The sequence below is a fragment of the Oncorhynchus kisutch genome, linkage group LG17 (genome assembly GCF_002021735.2).
Source record: "Oncorhynchus kisutch isolate 150728-3 linkage group LG17, Okis_V2, whole genome shotgun sequence".
Classification (NCBI taxonomy): Eukaryota; Metazoa; Chordata; class Actinopteri; order Salmoniformes; family Salmonidae; genus Oncorhynchus; species Oncorhynchus kisutch.
Genome location: NC_034190.2, coordinates 40,712,949 through 40,729,128, shown reverse-complemented (window position 1 = coordinate 40,729,128; position 16,180 = coordinate 40,712,949). Strand labels below are relative to the sequence as shown.

The 16,180-nt window shown below is 42.7% G+C and overlaps 1 protein-coding gene across 1 annotated transcript in view; it reads left to right on the top strand.

Annotated features, from left to right (window-relative positions):
- Positions 1–16,180, top strand: part of LOC109906947 (RNA-binding motif, single-stranded-interacting protein 3) — a 228,496-nt gene that overhangs the window by 142,325 nt on the left and 69,991 nt on the right. Inside the window, exon 6 of the mRNA XM_031793820.1 lies at positions 999–1,078. Coding sequence (XP_031649680.1) covers positions 999–1,078 — 80 coding nt within the window. The remainder of the gene's footprint in view (positions 1–998; positions 1,079–16,180) is intronic.

Here is a 16,180-nt window from a genome sequence, read left to right as displayed (position 1 = left end):
CCCCATTAGATCACTGGCAGCAGCGGTGGGTGAATGTGTGCAGGGTAGGCCATTCAAGGCCACTCACTGTGAAAAGGGCTCCGTTGACTCACCCTGCCACAAAGAGACACAGAGACCTGACCCACTTACACCACGGGTCCCACTGAGAGAGAGAGAGAGAGAGAGATGAGACAGAAAGACAGGTGAGAAATATTGGGTAGAAAATAGGCAAGGGGGGGGATGGATAGATGAGAGAAAGAGATGGATGAGTCATGAGAAAAAGATAGAGGATCAAGAAGAGCGGTATGGATGACAGGGGGGTGAAAGAAAAGGAAAGAGAAGGATGAAACAGAAAAAGAGATGTGCGACAGAGTAAAGAAGGCAGGATGATAGATAGAGGGGATGGATAATCTAGTAAGTGATACACAGAGAGACATCACAGACCCCTTACTGGTACGTACGTCTTTAGTTGATCAGTGGTCTGAGTTGGGCGGAGGAAGGGAGGGTTTAATATGATACTACTCTGTTCTCTGTAAATGAGTCACAGTCACACTGTGTGACTCCACTCCCTTAGTAACTCCACCACACTCGCTCTTCCTGTTCCATGACACGCAGACAGTCAACGCTCTCTCCAGTCTCTCATATCCTATTAGTGCTCACCCCGCTCTCTTCCTCAATTAGCCCAGGAGAATTTGGATATCACTGTGACTCAAGGGTGTATATCCTCAAATTAGCCTCCTCATAAAATGACTCAGCCACAATACTGTAGGCACTCGGCCAAGGAAAACAATAGGTGTTGTCATAGGGCCTCAAATCTACATTGGGATCAACGTGGAAAATGTTCCATGCATACTCAAAGGTACTGCATGTATGAAATGTCATGCTTTTGGCATTCATCGCGTGTAAGAGTTGTATTCTGCCTAGGCACTTCAGTAGATATGAAAGGACTGTTGTATGTTTTCTATAACACGTTTAGGTATTCATTCATGTGTAATCCATGTGTCATCCTTTTGTCACAGGATGGAGTCGACGGAGAAATGTGAAGTGGTGATACAGCATTTCAATGGGAAATACCTGAAAACCCCACCAGGCATTCCAGGTAAGAAGACTCCCCTCTCTGCTGAAACATCCCCCCCCCCCCCCAGAATCTCATTTGTGACGCATGACGTGAGCGTCGTTGCCAGCGCTCGCCTCCCGGTCAAAAAGGGGCCTCCCCTGGCTGTGCGCCGACCGTTGAACTCCGGAGCTTCTAGGGCAGCCAAAGCACTCTTAATATTCACACTGCGGGCTTCTCTGCTGCTCGGAAATCTACTTAAGAACTGCCTTTCCTGCAGCCAAACTTCCAAGGGAACACACACACACACAGAGAGAGAGAGAAGAGAGAGAGAGAGAGAGAGAGAGAGAGAGCGAGAGAGAGAGAGAAGAGAGAGAGAGAGAGGAGAGAGAGAGAGAGAGAGAGAGAGAGAGAGAGAGAGAGAGGAGAGAGAGAGAGAGAGAGAGAGAAGAGAGAGAGAGAGAGAGAGAGAGAGAGAGAGAGAGAGAGAGAGAGAGAGAGAGGAGAGAGAGAGAAGAGAGAGAGAGAGAGAGAGAGAGAAGAGAGAGAAGAGAGAGAGAGAGAGAGAGAGAGAGAGAGAGAGAGAGAGAGGAGAGAGAGAGAGAGAGAAGAGAGAGAGAGAGAGGAGAGAGAGAGAGAGAGAGAGAGAGAGAGAGAGAGAGAGAGCGAGAGAGAGAGATGAGAGAGAGGAGAGAGAGAGAGAGACGAGAGAGGATGGAGAGAGAGAGAGAGAGAAAATAGGGACCACCATAGAGACATGTTTCAAATTGCCCATACAATCACTCAGCCCACTGCATAGGCTATCCCACAAGCCATTAAAGGCAGGGGCGTATATGAGGCTGGGATGTAATGGGAAACCTTTAACGTGTTAATATCACACTGACCTTCCCCTTTAAGTGTCACTTCCCAGGTGCTTGGGACTATTATGTTTTATAGATTCTAAGGAAAGGTGCCAACGGACAAGATTTTTCAGCGATCAGATAGAAATGTCTTTCTATAGTGCCTTCAGAAAGTATTCAGACCCTTTGACTTATTCCACATTTTGTTGTGTTACAGCCTGAATTCACAATGGATTGAATGGATTATTTTTCTACCCACAATACCCCATAATGACAAAGTGAAAATATGTTTTTTGAAATGTTAGGAAATGTATTGAAAATGAAATTCAGAAACATATTTTAAATAAGTATTCACACCTCTTAGTCAATACATATTAGAATCACCTTTGGCAGCGATTACAGCTGTGAGTCTTTCTGGGTAAGTCTCTAAGAGCTTTGCACACCTGGATTGTACAATATTTGCACATTATTCTTTTTAAAATGCTTCAAGCTCTGTCAAGTTGGTTGTTGATCATTACTAGACAGCCATTTTCAAGTCTTGCCATAGATTTTCAAGCTGATTTATGTCAGAACAGTAACTAGGACACTCAGGAACATTCAGTGTCATCTTGGTAAGAAACTATATTTGGCCTTGTGTTTTAGGTTATTGTCCAGCTGAAAGATGAATTTATCAGCCAGTGTCTGTTGGAAAGCAGACTGAACCTGGTTTTCCTCTAGGATTTTGCCTGTGCTTAAGCTCTATTCCGTTACTTGTTATCTTAAAAAACGTTTCTAATCCTTGCCGATGACAATCACACCCATAACATGATCCAGCCACCACCACGCTTGAATTTTTTTGTATTATTATTTCAAAAATGTCATGTTTGAAGATATATATAGTGGTAGTCCGTGGTGTTGAATGTGTTGTGTTGGATTTGCCCCAAACATAATGCTTTCTATTCTGCGCATAAAGTTAATTTATTTTCCACATTTTTTGCAGTTTTACTTGAGTGCCTTATTGCAAACAGTATGCATGTTTTGGGATATTTTTATTCTGTACAGGCTTCCTTCTTTTCGCTCTGTCATTTAGGTTAATATTGTGGAGTAACTACAATGTTGTTGATCCATCCTCAGTTTTCTCCTATCACAGCCATTTAACTCTGTAACTGTTTTAAAGTCACCATTGGCCTCATGGTGAAATCCCTGAGCTGGTTCCTTCTTTAATTAACTCGTCTCCTCCCCTTCATCTACACTGATTTGAAGTGGATTTAACAAGTGACATCAATAAGAGATCATTTCTTTCACCTGGTCAGTCTATGTCACGGAAAGAGCAGGTGTTCTTAATGTTTTGTATACTCAGTGTACCATTGGATCATCATGTTTATCGGTCTATAGGTTAAGTAGCATCGTTTTGTGGAATTGTGTTAGGTATCATGTATCTTTTCCAACAACAATCACACATGCACAGTATACAAAGCCTATTTAGTCTCCTGTACCTCTTCAGCTGGAGTAAAACATGTGTTTTTATAAGCCAGTCCATTGCGCAAAAATTCTCAATGCAATCGCATGTTAAAACTGTTTTGGTGTACGATTAAAATGAGCTACTATTTATATTTCTCAACTGGTAATTGAAGCGTGCCTTTCATTCAGCATTCAAGTGCAGGCAACAGGCTATCAGTGTGTCACGCACCGCTTTACAACGCGAGCTGGAGGCAGGATGCATTGTGAAAACATGCTTCATTGTTTGAAGCCGGGATGTGATATGATATGATATGAGGCATGTCTTACCTTGCTTCAAAGTAGCCTATAGGCAAGATAAGACCATGGAAACGTGGAGGCAATTGTTTTATAAAGACCTCATCGGCAGCGTGTGTTTCAAGTTTGTGGAAGCCAGTTGTGATTTTCAAATGCGCATTTTCGTGGAACAGTTTCATTTCAATAATAACGTTTTCGTTTCTCAAAATCATGGTCACGTGGTTAATAATATTTAAAAAATCGGAATTAAAATGATAAAAACCAAAAAGTTAAACATCAACTCATTCGAGATCACCATCCTCTGCCATATGGACACATTGGTACACTGTGATCCATTTGCGGCTAAAGAATTTAGCGCATGGAACTGATAGCCTACAGGCCAATGCAGCAGTAGGCCTATAACTCTTTCACACCTAAGATTGGTGATTATCAAGGGGGAGATTGTTGGAAAGATTTTTCAAATAGCTTGCTGTGAGGAACTAGTATAAATATATTATCATCCGCATTGGAAGTTCAAAAAAACACAACACTTTCCAACATTTCCGCGCAGCAAACCAGGTACTTCTATGCGTGCTCAGGTGCATATGCTCCGCTCCCTACACATGATCAGGACAGAGACATATGCTCATTGCTCACATGGAGCACTCCAAACAAAAGACAATGAAAACATGTTCAAATCTTGTAAATGGTGAAGTATTTTGAATGATTAGATTTATTTCTGTATAGACAGGAGTAATTATCGATTTTTTTGCAAATGTATTTGCATTTACTTCCCTATTGGACCCGCCGCTATGCCGTTTCTCTCCTTTTCTATTGGTTTTCATATCAACTTTCTTTCGTTGTCTAGAAGCCAAAGGAACAATCTTAGTCATATTAGCAACCGATCCTAGTTGTTGCATATTTATATTCCCGTTCTTTCTACGTTTCTAACAGAGGTTTTCATCTCTGTCACATATGGAACCGCTATCAGATGGGTCCCGATACATTTCTCAAATGTAAATTATAAATGACAAAACTTCCGGGTCACGTTGTTCAGCGCCACGCTTTAATGAGGGACCTTACAGATAATTGTATGTGTGGGGTACAGAGATGAAGTAGTCATTCAAAAAATCGTGTTATTAAACACAGTGGAACTTATTATGTGACCTGTTAAGCCACGTTTTACTCCTGAATTTATTTAGGCTTGCCATAACAAAAGGCCAGAAACAATGTTTCCATCCACAGCTTTCAAAGTCATACTGTGTAAAACTAAATCATTGACAACAGGGATGGAAACAGGTCGTTTCGGTACAATTTGTATAAATAATGAATTATGCAAGAAATGGTGGGGCAAATAAACTTGGAGTCACTGGATGATATGGTGTGGTCCTCCCACTATGACTGCCGTTTATTCGGCTGCAGATGAAGTAAGTTACGATGAACTTCACATCATAATGCTCCTTTCAATAAATATCTTATTCTGGTGACGTGATGACTGATGCTCGACTGCCGATTGACAAATAAACATATTCTAGTTCTCATCCATAATAATCTCATCATGTAGACCATCCTCTCCACACAGCCTACCTGCACTGTATCTGCCCGCTGGCTGCTAGAGCACACATAGACCAGCGTAGACACATTCTCTATTTAACGCAACTGTTTTTGTGACAAAACTACTGGTAGAGTTGAAAATGCAGATGTAAAAACATTGAACTTTGAACTTTTTATTCAGTACATGAAAACATAAGCAAAAAAAGTACATTTTGCGCGCATGTCATCACCCACTGGCTCTTACCCCGCAACAAGTCAGTTTGGTGGAAACGCCACAGGTGGGAAAATGCACATTCTTTATGCGGATTTTAGAATATTCCCATGAAGATCTCTTGCCAATTGGATGGAAACCTGGCGACTGACACAACATCCTTTCTGAATTCTTGCTGAACAGAAAAAGAACACACTGTATGTCAGAACTTCATTTAACTGAAATGTTCATATTCTGAAGGGTTTGGCAAAGCTGCTGTGATTTGATGGTCTCCTCTTGCACAGTGACATGTTTGATTACAACATTGTCCTTGTTATTGCCGTTGATAAGAGCTCCTTCCCATTGGACAACTGGTGCTATTGACAGACTGATTCATCCCTTCACTGTAGTACTGCCCGTTGTTTTTGTTGTTGTTACCTTGTTAGCTACAGTATCGTCTGTGTCTCTCTGTGTATGGAGGTTGAAATGTACTGTCTTTCTCGATCAAAACCCTGCCCACTTTGACATGGTGTCACTGTCTACCGAACGGAGATCTCTCAACAACAATGCCTCTAAACATCAAACGCAGATCTTCTAGCTGCAGGCCCCCAGACAGAGCAGAGTTCAGAGCGCCTGGCCTCTTTGTGAGGCAGAACAGATACTCCTCCTACACACGCGCTAGTGTAGAGTTAGCGTTGCGAGCGTTGCGTTGTGTTTCTAAAGGCGTGAAGGCTACAGCACTAGCATAGCGTTAGCCTAGTGTAGGGCGTTGGGAAGGCCACAGTGTAGCTTTAGCCTAGTGTATCCTGGTGTAGCATGATGTGTTGTCGTGTCATGGTGCTGCTGGTATTTCTCCTGAGACCATTACTATGCAGGGCACCCTCTTCATCCATCCTGTTCTGACAGCTCAGTGGGCAGGGGGGTGTCAGACGGACGTGACTGGCCTTAAACACACTGTCCCCTTGACAGGCATAAATACACGCACACATACTCACACAAAACCACTCGTCCTGACCTGAATGTGCAGTGTCAGCATCTACATAATGCTAATGAAGTCCTGTCTCTTTCTTATCACTATGTAACACAACCCAGAAACACAATGTACACATTCCTCAGTGCCCTAGGCTTGCGCCAGTCCTCTCTGGCCTACGTTTTGACAAGCCTCTGGAATTGCCTGCTTGGCCACACCATTATATTTAGTAATATAGAGAGATGGGGCACGGCACTGCCACCAGTTGTGTTTTTTCTACTCAAGTGTATCCAGTTGCTGTGAGATGATGTAGAGTTGTCACCCCGTGTCCCATAGGAAGAAGTAAATATCCGGACGTCAGCTACAGGTAATCAGTTAACGTCAAGGGGCCATAGGGAAATATGCAGGAAGTGGCCACTATGGGCAGGAAGTCCGTGATTCAGAGATAAAGCAAGGACAGAGCTGGAGATGTGTGGTGCAGAGGCAGAGAGAGGATGACATTGGATAAATGAAACGCAGATGAAGGTCATATACTTTACAATAAAATGCACATGCAATTGAATTTGCATAGTAGTTACATGGGATTTCAATGTATTAGTGGCATTACATGTAGCTAACTAGACAGCAACTATACTAGTTACTAGATCTTTTCAAACAAACTGACTTGGACCAGTTTCATTTCAATTCAATAGAGCAAGTGATACTGCAAAACGTAATCCCATACTGAAGCGTTTTGCTCTTCTATGTAGCCAATCTGTTGCTAAAGCCTGAGAGTGAGATGGGATGAGGATTGGAGCAGTCAGCTCTCCCCGTGTCTGATCCAGAGATCCAGAGACTGGAACATGATCGATCGCTTCGTAGGGGGACCACAGCTGTTTAGGTATTCTGTGCAATGCGGCAGTCAATGCTGCTGCCTGCGCCCGCCCGCCGCTCAACTCCAAACGCACACACACACACACACACACACACACACACACACAAAGAAATCGTTATTAGCGGCCTATTTTGCAGGAGAGAAGGTTTGAGGAATAGTTTATGAAAATGAAACCCTTGTTTTTCAGTGTCTGTAGTGTGTAAAACCACCCAACGCTGTGTAAGGAATCGCTAAAGTTGTAAAACATAGTGAAGTAAACCCCGATAGGGATGCATTATGATTTACGGGGTGAACTGGAGCATTTGAAAAGTCAAAGGCAGAGCAGATGAAAATGATTTCATCCTCCTAGTGGTGTGAGCCTAGACGATTAGGTCTCTCTCATGCAAATGCTTTAAAACGCTGCTTATCATTGACACCCGTTTCTAAATGCAAGATGAGCTAAGGTACAGTAGATACATTACAGGCCGTTCCATTCTGGCAACGTGAACCGATTTCATCCATGCTGCTCTCGTCTCATGCCAAAGTGATGACAGCAAGAAGAACTAACTGATCAGATTAGAATACAATACGACCTCATCCTATTGCCGTTCTTTGCTCTTGGAATTGGAGTGTGGTATGGAACAATCAAAATGGCAGCATGCTTTGCTTGATCGACGCAGTGAGTGTGTTTCTAGATTCATTTGGGGAAGAAAAAAGGAAGGAATAAGGATTTGCCAAGACTGTTACGTTGCTCGATGCTGACTTTGGTAACCACATGAATATAGACAAAGATCAAGTCCAGACCCATTTAGAAATCTCTTGTTTTATCCCTTCATCCTTTATCTTCCTTTGTTTTAGTCCGCCAACCTGACCGCGCGGTTGAAAGTCGACTCCAGTTGTCCAGTAGATGCTCTGTAAATGATGGAAACCGCATCAGGAAGTGGCGATGGCCCTGGGAGACATGCAAAATGTTCAAGCCCTTTCCTGTTCCTCTTTCTCACCGTCCTATTCCGTTCCCTCTGTTTGTCTGTTTTCACGATACCGCAGTGTCTCCCAGGCTCTCTATTCCAAAAAAACTGCCGACTAAAGCCAAGTCCCTCCTCCTGACCACAGCAGTGCTTTCCCATGTAAAGCATCTCCACATATGAATGAGATTACATTTGGAAAATCTTCAAAATTCCCCAGTTTTCTCAAATGTACTTCCTTTATCCGTGATGAATTCCCATGGCTTCTGGTTTGGTAAAGCCCCTGTACCCACCTGCCCAGCGCAGACCAACCAGATGCAAGAGAAGGAGAGTTCATGGGGCCACCCCTGGGAAGCATCCCTCTCCTCCCTCTCCCAAAGCACAACCGAGGCCTGTAGACAGTCCTGTAGACAGTCCCCCTAACCAGAAATGTTGGCCCAACTAAAAATCCCGTCATTCTTAGCAGAACAATGGGTCTGGGCCTGCCGGGGCTGCGGGGAAAGTTCCCTCCCTAGCCGTCCGACCAGGCCAGCTAAGGCGCTGTTGTTCCAAGATATAGCCGAAACAGCCCACAGTATTAAACATCCCTCGCTGAATTAAGGCAAGTCCCAAATCACTTGGTAAGTCGTAAAAGCCCTTCTGAAACTGTCAGTCATACTTGAGTAATCCATGTTAATTTTTCAGATCCCTCCCACATTCCCCTGGGTAATAACCAGTCTGTCTGGTGTCCAATTTTCTCTCCCAGCGATAGATTTAACTTAATGCGCAGCTGAGCAGGTTGGGGCTGCTGGTTTGCGGAGCAGTGTCAGGCAGTCTAAGAGAAGGGCACAAGCACGTGTTTGATTATGGGATGTAGGTTGATCTGGCATTGATCTGTAATTCGTTTTTTATTAAACTCTTTACTAGAGTTTCGACGAAATGCTGAAGATCAATTTGACGGTGTATCGTATATTATTTTATAATTATCCTCCGTTTTTTTTTTACCCAATATAAACCATATCTCCATGTTCCTCAGCCGTGATTGCATTATTCCTCTCAACACTATCATCATTTCTGATATGCAGAGCAATAGGAAATAATGACCCTCCGTGGTCATTTTAGAGTTTAGAAATGCACTTTTGAGAAAGATATTGCATCTTAATGGAATCTGTTCCCATAGGGTAAACTCCGCTTTGGCTGCCTGCGTGTCTCACCATTAAACCAGGGAGACACAGGAAGTTATTAAAATCCTCAGTACATCACAGATTCTCTGCAAAGGATACATCCCCCCCCCCCCCCCGACGTGCACTTTCTCATTAGACTCTTATCTCACCCACAGACAATCGTCTGGATTTGTCACGCTTTGTTTGTTTGGCCACTGAACTATATCAATCCCCGGCACCGTGAGCACAACCAAGGTGAGGAGAAAGATGAGTCTCTCTCTCTCCGTGTGCAGGAGACTGTCGCAAAGCAATGAAATGTATTCAGCGACTGCACTACAGCAATAATAATAATAATAACCACTTGGATTGTATTCAACATTTCTGTAGAGGACAGGCATGCTCTAGCTCTGAGGGCTTTTAGGCGTGTGTGGTTATGATTGACTTTGAGAGAGAAGTAGAGGGAGAAAGATGTAAGGACAGAAGGAGAGCAGAAAGGGAGAGAGAGAGAGAGACAACCCAGAGTTTAGAATCCTTCCAGCCAGACCAAAGGTTAGGGGCCGTTTTCTGCCTGTGAAGATCAAAGGATGACCTTGGCTGTGAGACGGTCTCCTGAGCTTGACCCTGCTCAACCCACCCCAGCTGTTCTCTGGATTGATCTCACTCCTCTCTCATCCTCTCTCATCCACCCTCCCCTCCTCGCATTATCCGCATTCTTTCTCCTCATCGCTCCCCACTCAGCTTGTTTTTGGATGCAGTTCAATGCACACAATATTATTTTTGGAGCCAAATGCTCTTGTTTCGGGATTTCTGTGAAATTCACTGTTTTTTTGCACCATTTGAAATTATAGCCAATGTGTATAATAATGATTTATTATAAGCAAAACGGAGAACCATGTGTAGTGATGGCAATATCTTTGCGAATGCTGTATACGTGCAAACTGTATAATATTGACTTGTTTGGTTAGATTTGTGAGATACACATTGATCATGGAACACCACCTCCCTGGACATGAAGAAATATTCAATGTTTGAACCCAGGGACCTACTGTTCCAGAATTATGTTGAGCTGCTCAATAATTAGGTCACAGGACTCGTGGCCATGGCCTGTCTTACAGACTGAAGATTTGAGATTGCTGAGGAGGAGAGCATGGCCCTAGGCACCTGTGGTATGTTCGGTGTTCTGGATACGTGCATTTTGTGCCTCGCTACTCTACTCCGCCTCCCACTAGCCATCCATTTTGTTAGGTCAGGGAGTTTGAGGACGAGCATTTGGTAAATAAAATCTCATTTTTTTCTGAAACACGTCTGTGTAAAGGGTATAGTGCGTCAAAGAGATAGATCCGGTAGTATTCAGTCCCTCAAATGTAGAGCACCATCATCGCAGAACACTATTTCAACCGACATATAGCCTTGCTCATATGCCATTATAGTGACAAATAAGTAATATGTCCATAAGTGACTTTGACTTTGTCCACTCACATGATGTATAACTACTGTGGTGAAATGTAACTATTTTGATGTATTCGAATGAGACCATGTTGGCTTAAAAAAGTTATATCTTGGGAAGTAGCCAAATATATCCGCGCTGACATTTGGGCTGCTTGTTTGTGTCTATTGTCTGTATGTCTCACGTCCTGTGTGGTGTAGGGGTTGAATATTTTCCCGGTATTTTACAAATGCTCCATCCCGAGAATAAAACACTTTTCTCCCAGGTAACCCGGTATCAATCAAAAGCATTATAAAGCATATAAATATGGCCTATATCCGGATTTAATTTGAGCTTTGATCGAAAATTCAAGTCTGATGCTACCTGAGCCTGATGAGCCATTCGTTAAATACATTTTATGAGCCATACATTGAATACATTTTATGAGTCATACATTAAATACATTTTATGAGTCATACATTAAATACATTTTATGAGCCATACATTAAATACATTTTATGAGCCATACATTAAATACATTTTATGAGCCATACATTAAATACATTTTATGAGCCATACATTAAATACATTTTATGAGCCATACATTAAATGCATTTTATGAGCCATACATTAAATACATTTTATGAGCCATACATTAAATACATTTGATGAGCCCTACATGAAAGACATTTGATGAGCCCTACATGAAATACATTTGATGAGCCCTACATTAAAGACATTTAATGAGCCCTACATTAAAGACATTTAATGAGCCCTACATTAAAGACATTTAATGAGCCCTACTTTAAAGACATTTGATGAGCCCTACATGAAAGACATTTAATGAGCCATACATTAGACATTTGATGAGCCCTACATTAAAGACATTTTATGAGCCCTACATTAAAGACATTTTATGAGCGCTACATTAAAGACATTTGATGAGCCCTACATTAGACATTTGATGAGCCCTACATTAAAGACATTTGATGAGCCCTACATTAGACATTTGATGAGCCCTACATTAGACATTTTATGAGCCCTACATTAAAGACATTTGATGAGCCCTACATTAAAGACATTTTATGAGCCATACATTAAAGACATTTTATGAGCCATACATGAAAGACATTTAATGAGCCATACATTAAAGACATTTGATGAGCCCTACATTAGACATTTGATGAGCCCTACATTAAAGAAATTTTATGAGCCATACATTAAAGACATTTGATGAGCCCTACATTAGACATTTGATGAGCCCTACATTAAAGACATTTTATGAGCCCTACATGAAAGACATTTAATGAGCCCAAGCCCAAAAAAGCCCAAGTGATTGTGCCAGTATCCAATACATACTGTATATGATATAGGCTACTGCACATTATGCACTACAGAAAAACATAAAAGCCCATATATGTAGCTAGCTATATGCTCTCTTGGGTAAATAAATGGAACTAGCTCCAGTAGGCTAATCTTTTGGAGTGTGAACTGTATTACTGCATTGTTTAATGCTGTATTGTATGGACTGGAATGACGCACATATTTCAAAGCGTGATAAAGCAGGGAGAGAACATAGGATTCTGGTGCAGCACACGACGCCTACAACATCACAAGTATAGGTTAGCAAATTAGATTTTCATTTTGAAATATAATAGGGCCTATTTGTGTAATTAGTAGGCTGACTCAAATATACCATTCATAATATTTCCCCTAATGCTATTAGCCTACCTCCTCTTTCTCTCTCAATTGTTGCTCCATTCCTTCCTCGCTTTCAACAGTTAAATGAAATACGTTTCGTGGTCCTTATCTGCATCATTCAAATAACATCCTTGAATAATATAGGACTAGAATTAGATGCAGAAGGCTTTTGGGTCTGAGTAAATAACTTCTATAGGCTTCACCATCATGCGTTCGCTCTTCTTCGCTCTTCTTCAAACTCTGTGAGTTCTATTGGCTGCTGTATTTAACAACAAGAGCTTGCGTCCCTCTTCGAATAGTCTATTGATATAAGGAATGCAACAAACAAAAAAATATCATGTCCAGCAAGCTATTCTAGTCTAGCTTTTCCTGCATGGGTCTCCAAGAGCTAAGGAGCGTTCTTTAAGAAGAGGGGCCAGTGGCCAGGTGCGGGCGTATTGTGCAAGACACAGAGGCTATTTCAACAGAGGTTGAAATATCCAATAAATGTCATTCCACTTCATGATTGTGTCCCACTTGCTGTTGATTCTTCACAAAAAAATACAGTTTTATATCTTTATGTTTGAAGCCTGAAATGTGGCAAAAGGTCGCAAAGTTCAAGGGGGCCGAATACTTTCGCAAGGCACTGTATATACAGTATAGGCCTAGATCAGGAATATCTATTTTGGATGCAATTTGAACGGAGCTGATGGAGAGAGACTGCCAGAGAGTGCTTGCACTTGCACTGATTTAAAGCAACAATATTCACATGATAGTCTGTTTTAAAACTGCTACTGCAATTTAAATAAAAAAATGTTTATCTTTACAATAAAAAAATAAGGTGACCCCTGAAAGCCAGACGAAGATGGGTAAATTAGATTAGGTCTTTGTATTACTGTACCATAGACTATGCTGCAACAAATGTAGTCCTACCTGTCAGAAGACAACATGTACCACGGTGAGATGACAGGTCAGCATGCATTGGGAACTTCTCTCCACACCGAGATGGGCTGTCTGTCTCCACCCTGAGCAGTGATGACTCACCAGGCAGAGAAGCCAGATTTCACATTCAACTGTAACAGTTCCATTTCGCGTCATGTTGTTCATGGCCCACCGTTCGTCCCAGTAACACCTACGACAGAAAGATGAACCTGGCAGTGCCCTGAGAGAGAGCTGATCTGCCGTTAGAGCCATAGACATGGTCTGTTGGAACATGCAGAAGTCAAGCTTACGGGTATTATTGGAAATGCTACTGGACCTCACTGTCATGTGCCAGACACGCACACACACACACACTGGAACTCCGATGGACAAACACGCGCATGCATATTCACACGCACACACACACACACTGGAACTCCAATGGACAAACACACGCATGCATATTCACACACACACACACACACTGAACCTCGGATGGACATCCAAGAGCGGTTATCTTCTATGTCCCCCTTTCCCGCAGACCTCCTTTGGTAAAAGCATGGCGATGTTTCTTCTTTCTCAACTCGGTCTTTGACAAGTCTGTATACAGTCTATGTTTATGGGTATATTTTTATGAAGTGCCTGCTGGCTGGGATTTATGAAATGAAGGACACCTGCAGCTGACCTCATCATATCCCTCACTTTCTCTGGCTCACGCTCACGCTTTCTCTCTCTGACTGTTTCTTTACTGCCTTTTATCTTTCAGCTCTCAGTCTCTCTCTTTCTCACACACACACACACACACACACACACACACACACACACACACACACACACACACACACACACACACACACACACACACACACACACACACACACACACACACACACACACACACACACACACACACACACACACACACACACACACATAGACACACGCACAGACAGATACACACACACACACACACACAGATACACACACAAACAGATAGATACACACACAAACCGGCCCCTCCCCCTCTTATTTTAGGAGTCATTGCTTTGATTCCCTCCAGCCTGCAACTTAGATTGTCTCACAGAGAAACGCTTGGCTGTGTTAGTGCTGAGCGATTAGTTATTTTTGAGGTCGTTCAGTTTCAGTTAGATTATTCAAATATAATAACATTTTTATCAGATTTCTGTTTGATTATTTCAGTTAAATGCTGTAACAACACATTATAACACAATGAATAAAAGTCCCGTGATGGTAGTGACGGTCCATTACTGCTGATCACTTATTAACCTTCATTTATGACTTCACTTTTATACAATATTTCAGTTGTATATATTACAATTGTTTTATTTGATGACTTTATTATTTAATTTCAAGTCATCATCTCATCTCTATTAAACGGCTGCCTATGATGTCTGAAAAAAAGTACTATTTTGTAGTAGTTCAAAGTAAATAAGGCCTACTTTTATGACTGTTGAATGCCAACTTCCAATCACTTTGATAATGTATTTTCAGGTAGAGATGCCTCGCGAAGCAACAGCTGCTCTCTATATCCCCTCACAATCACGCATTCTTGTCTGTCAATTAGTTGTCTAAAAAATGAAAACCAACATTTCGGTTAATCGCTCAGCACTGTGCAGTGGGACAGTAATTGGCAGAGCCTGGTTCTGTTCTGCAGTCAGTCAGTGCTCTGGTGCTTCACGTCGGGTGGAAAATATGAAGCTGTGGTGTCTCCGTTCAGAAGTTCCCCTGGCAGTGGGATGGCTGTAGATCTCACAACCGCTGGGCACATTGGCAATAGGGGAAACATAACAGTAGTTGCCCATAGAGGCAGGCCAGACACTTTAAGACACAGTGCTGTACCGTGGGATTGAAGAGACTCAATGTGGCTTACATGCTTACTTTAGATAATCGGATCGATTGAAAAGCAGAGCCAATTAATGTATTGTTTTCTTTACAACAATGGAGTGTGTATGTATGTGGCTCACTGTGTAGGCTTATCGGTGTATGTGGCTCGCTGTGTAGGCTTATCGGTGTATGTGGCTCACCGTGTAGGCTTATCGCTGTATGTGGCTCACCGTGTAGGCTTATTGGTGTATGTGGCTCACTGTGTAGGCTTATTGGTGTATGTGGCTCACCATGTATGCTTATCGGTGTATGTGGCTCACTGTGTAGGCTTATCGGTGTATGTGGCTCACTGTGAAGGCTTATCAGTGTATGTGGCTCACCGTGTAGGCTTATCAGTGTATGTGGCTCACTGTGTAGGCTTATCGGTGTATGTGGCTGACCGTATAGGCTTATCGGTGTATGTGGCTCGCTGTGTAGGCTTATCGGTGTATGTGGCTCACTGTGTAGGCTTATCGGTGTATGTGGCTCACTGTGTAGGCTTATCGGTGTATGTGGCTCACTGTGTAGGCTTATCGGTGTATGTGCCTCACTGTGTAGGCTTATCGGTGTATGTGGCTCACCGTGTATGCTTATCGGTGTATGTGGCTCACTGTGTAGGCTTATCGGTGTATGTGGCTCACCGTGTATGCTTATCGGTGTACGTGGCTCGCTGTGTAGGCTTATCGGTGTATGTGGCTCACCGTGTATGCTTATCGGTGTATGTGGCTCACTGTGTATGCTTATCGGTGTATGTGGCTCGCTGTGTAGGCTTATCGGTGTATGTGGCTCACCGTGTATGCCTATCTGTGTACGTGGCTCGCTGTGTAGGCTTATCGGTGTATATGGCTCGCTGTGTAGGCTTATCAGTGTATGTGGCTCACTGTGTAGGCTTATCGGTGTATGTGGCTCACTGTAGGCTTATCGGTGTATGTGGCTCACTGTAGGCTTATCGGTGTATGTGGCTCACTGTAGGCTTATCGGTGTATGTGGCTAATTGCCTGTATGCTGCC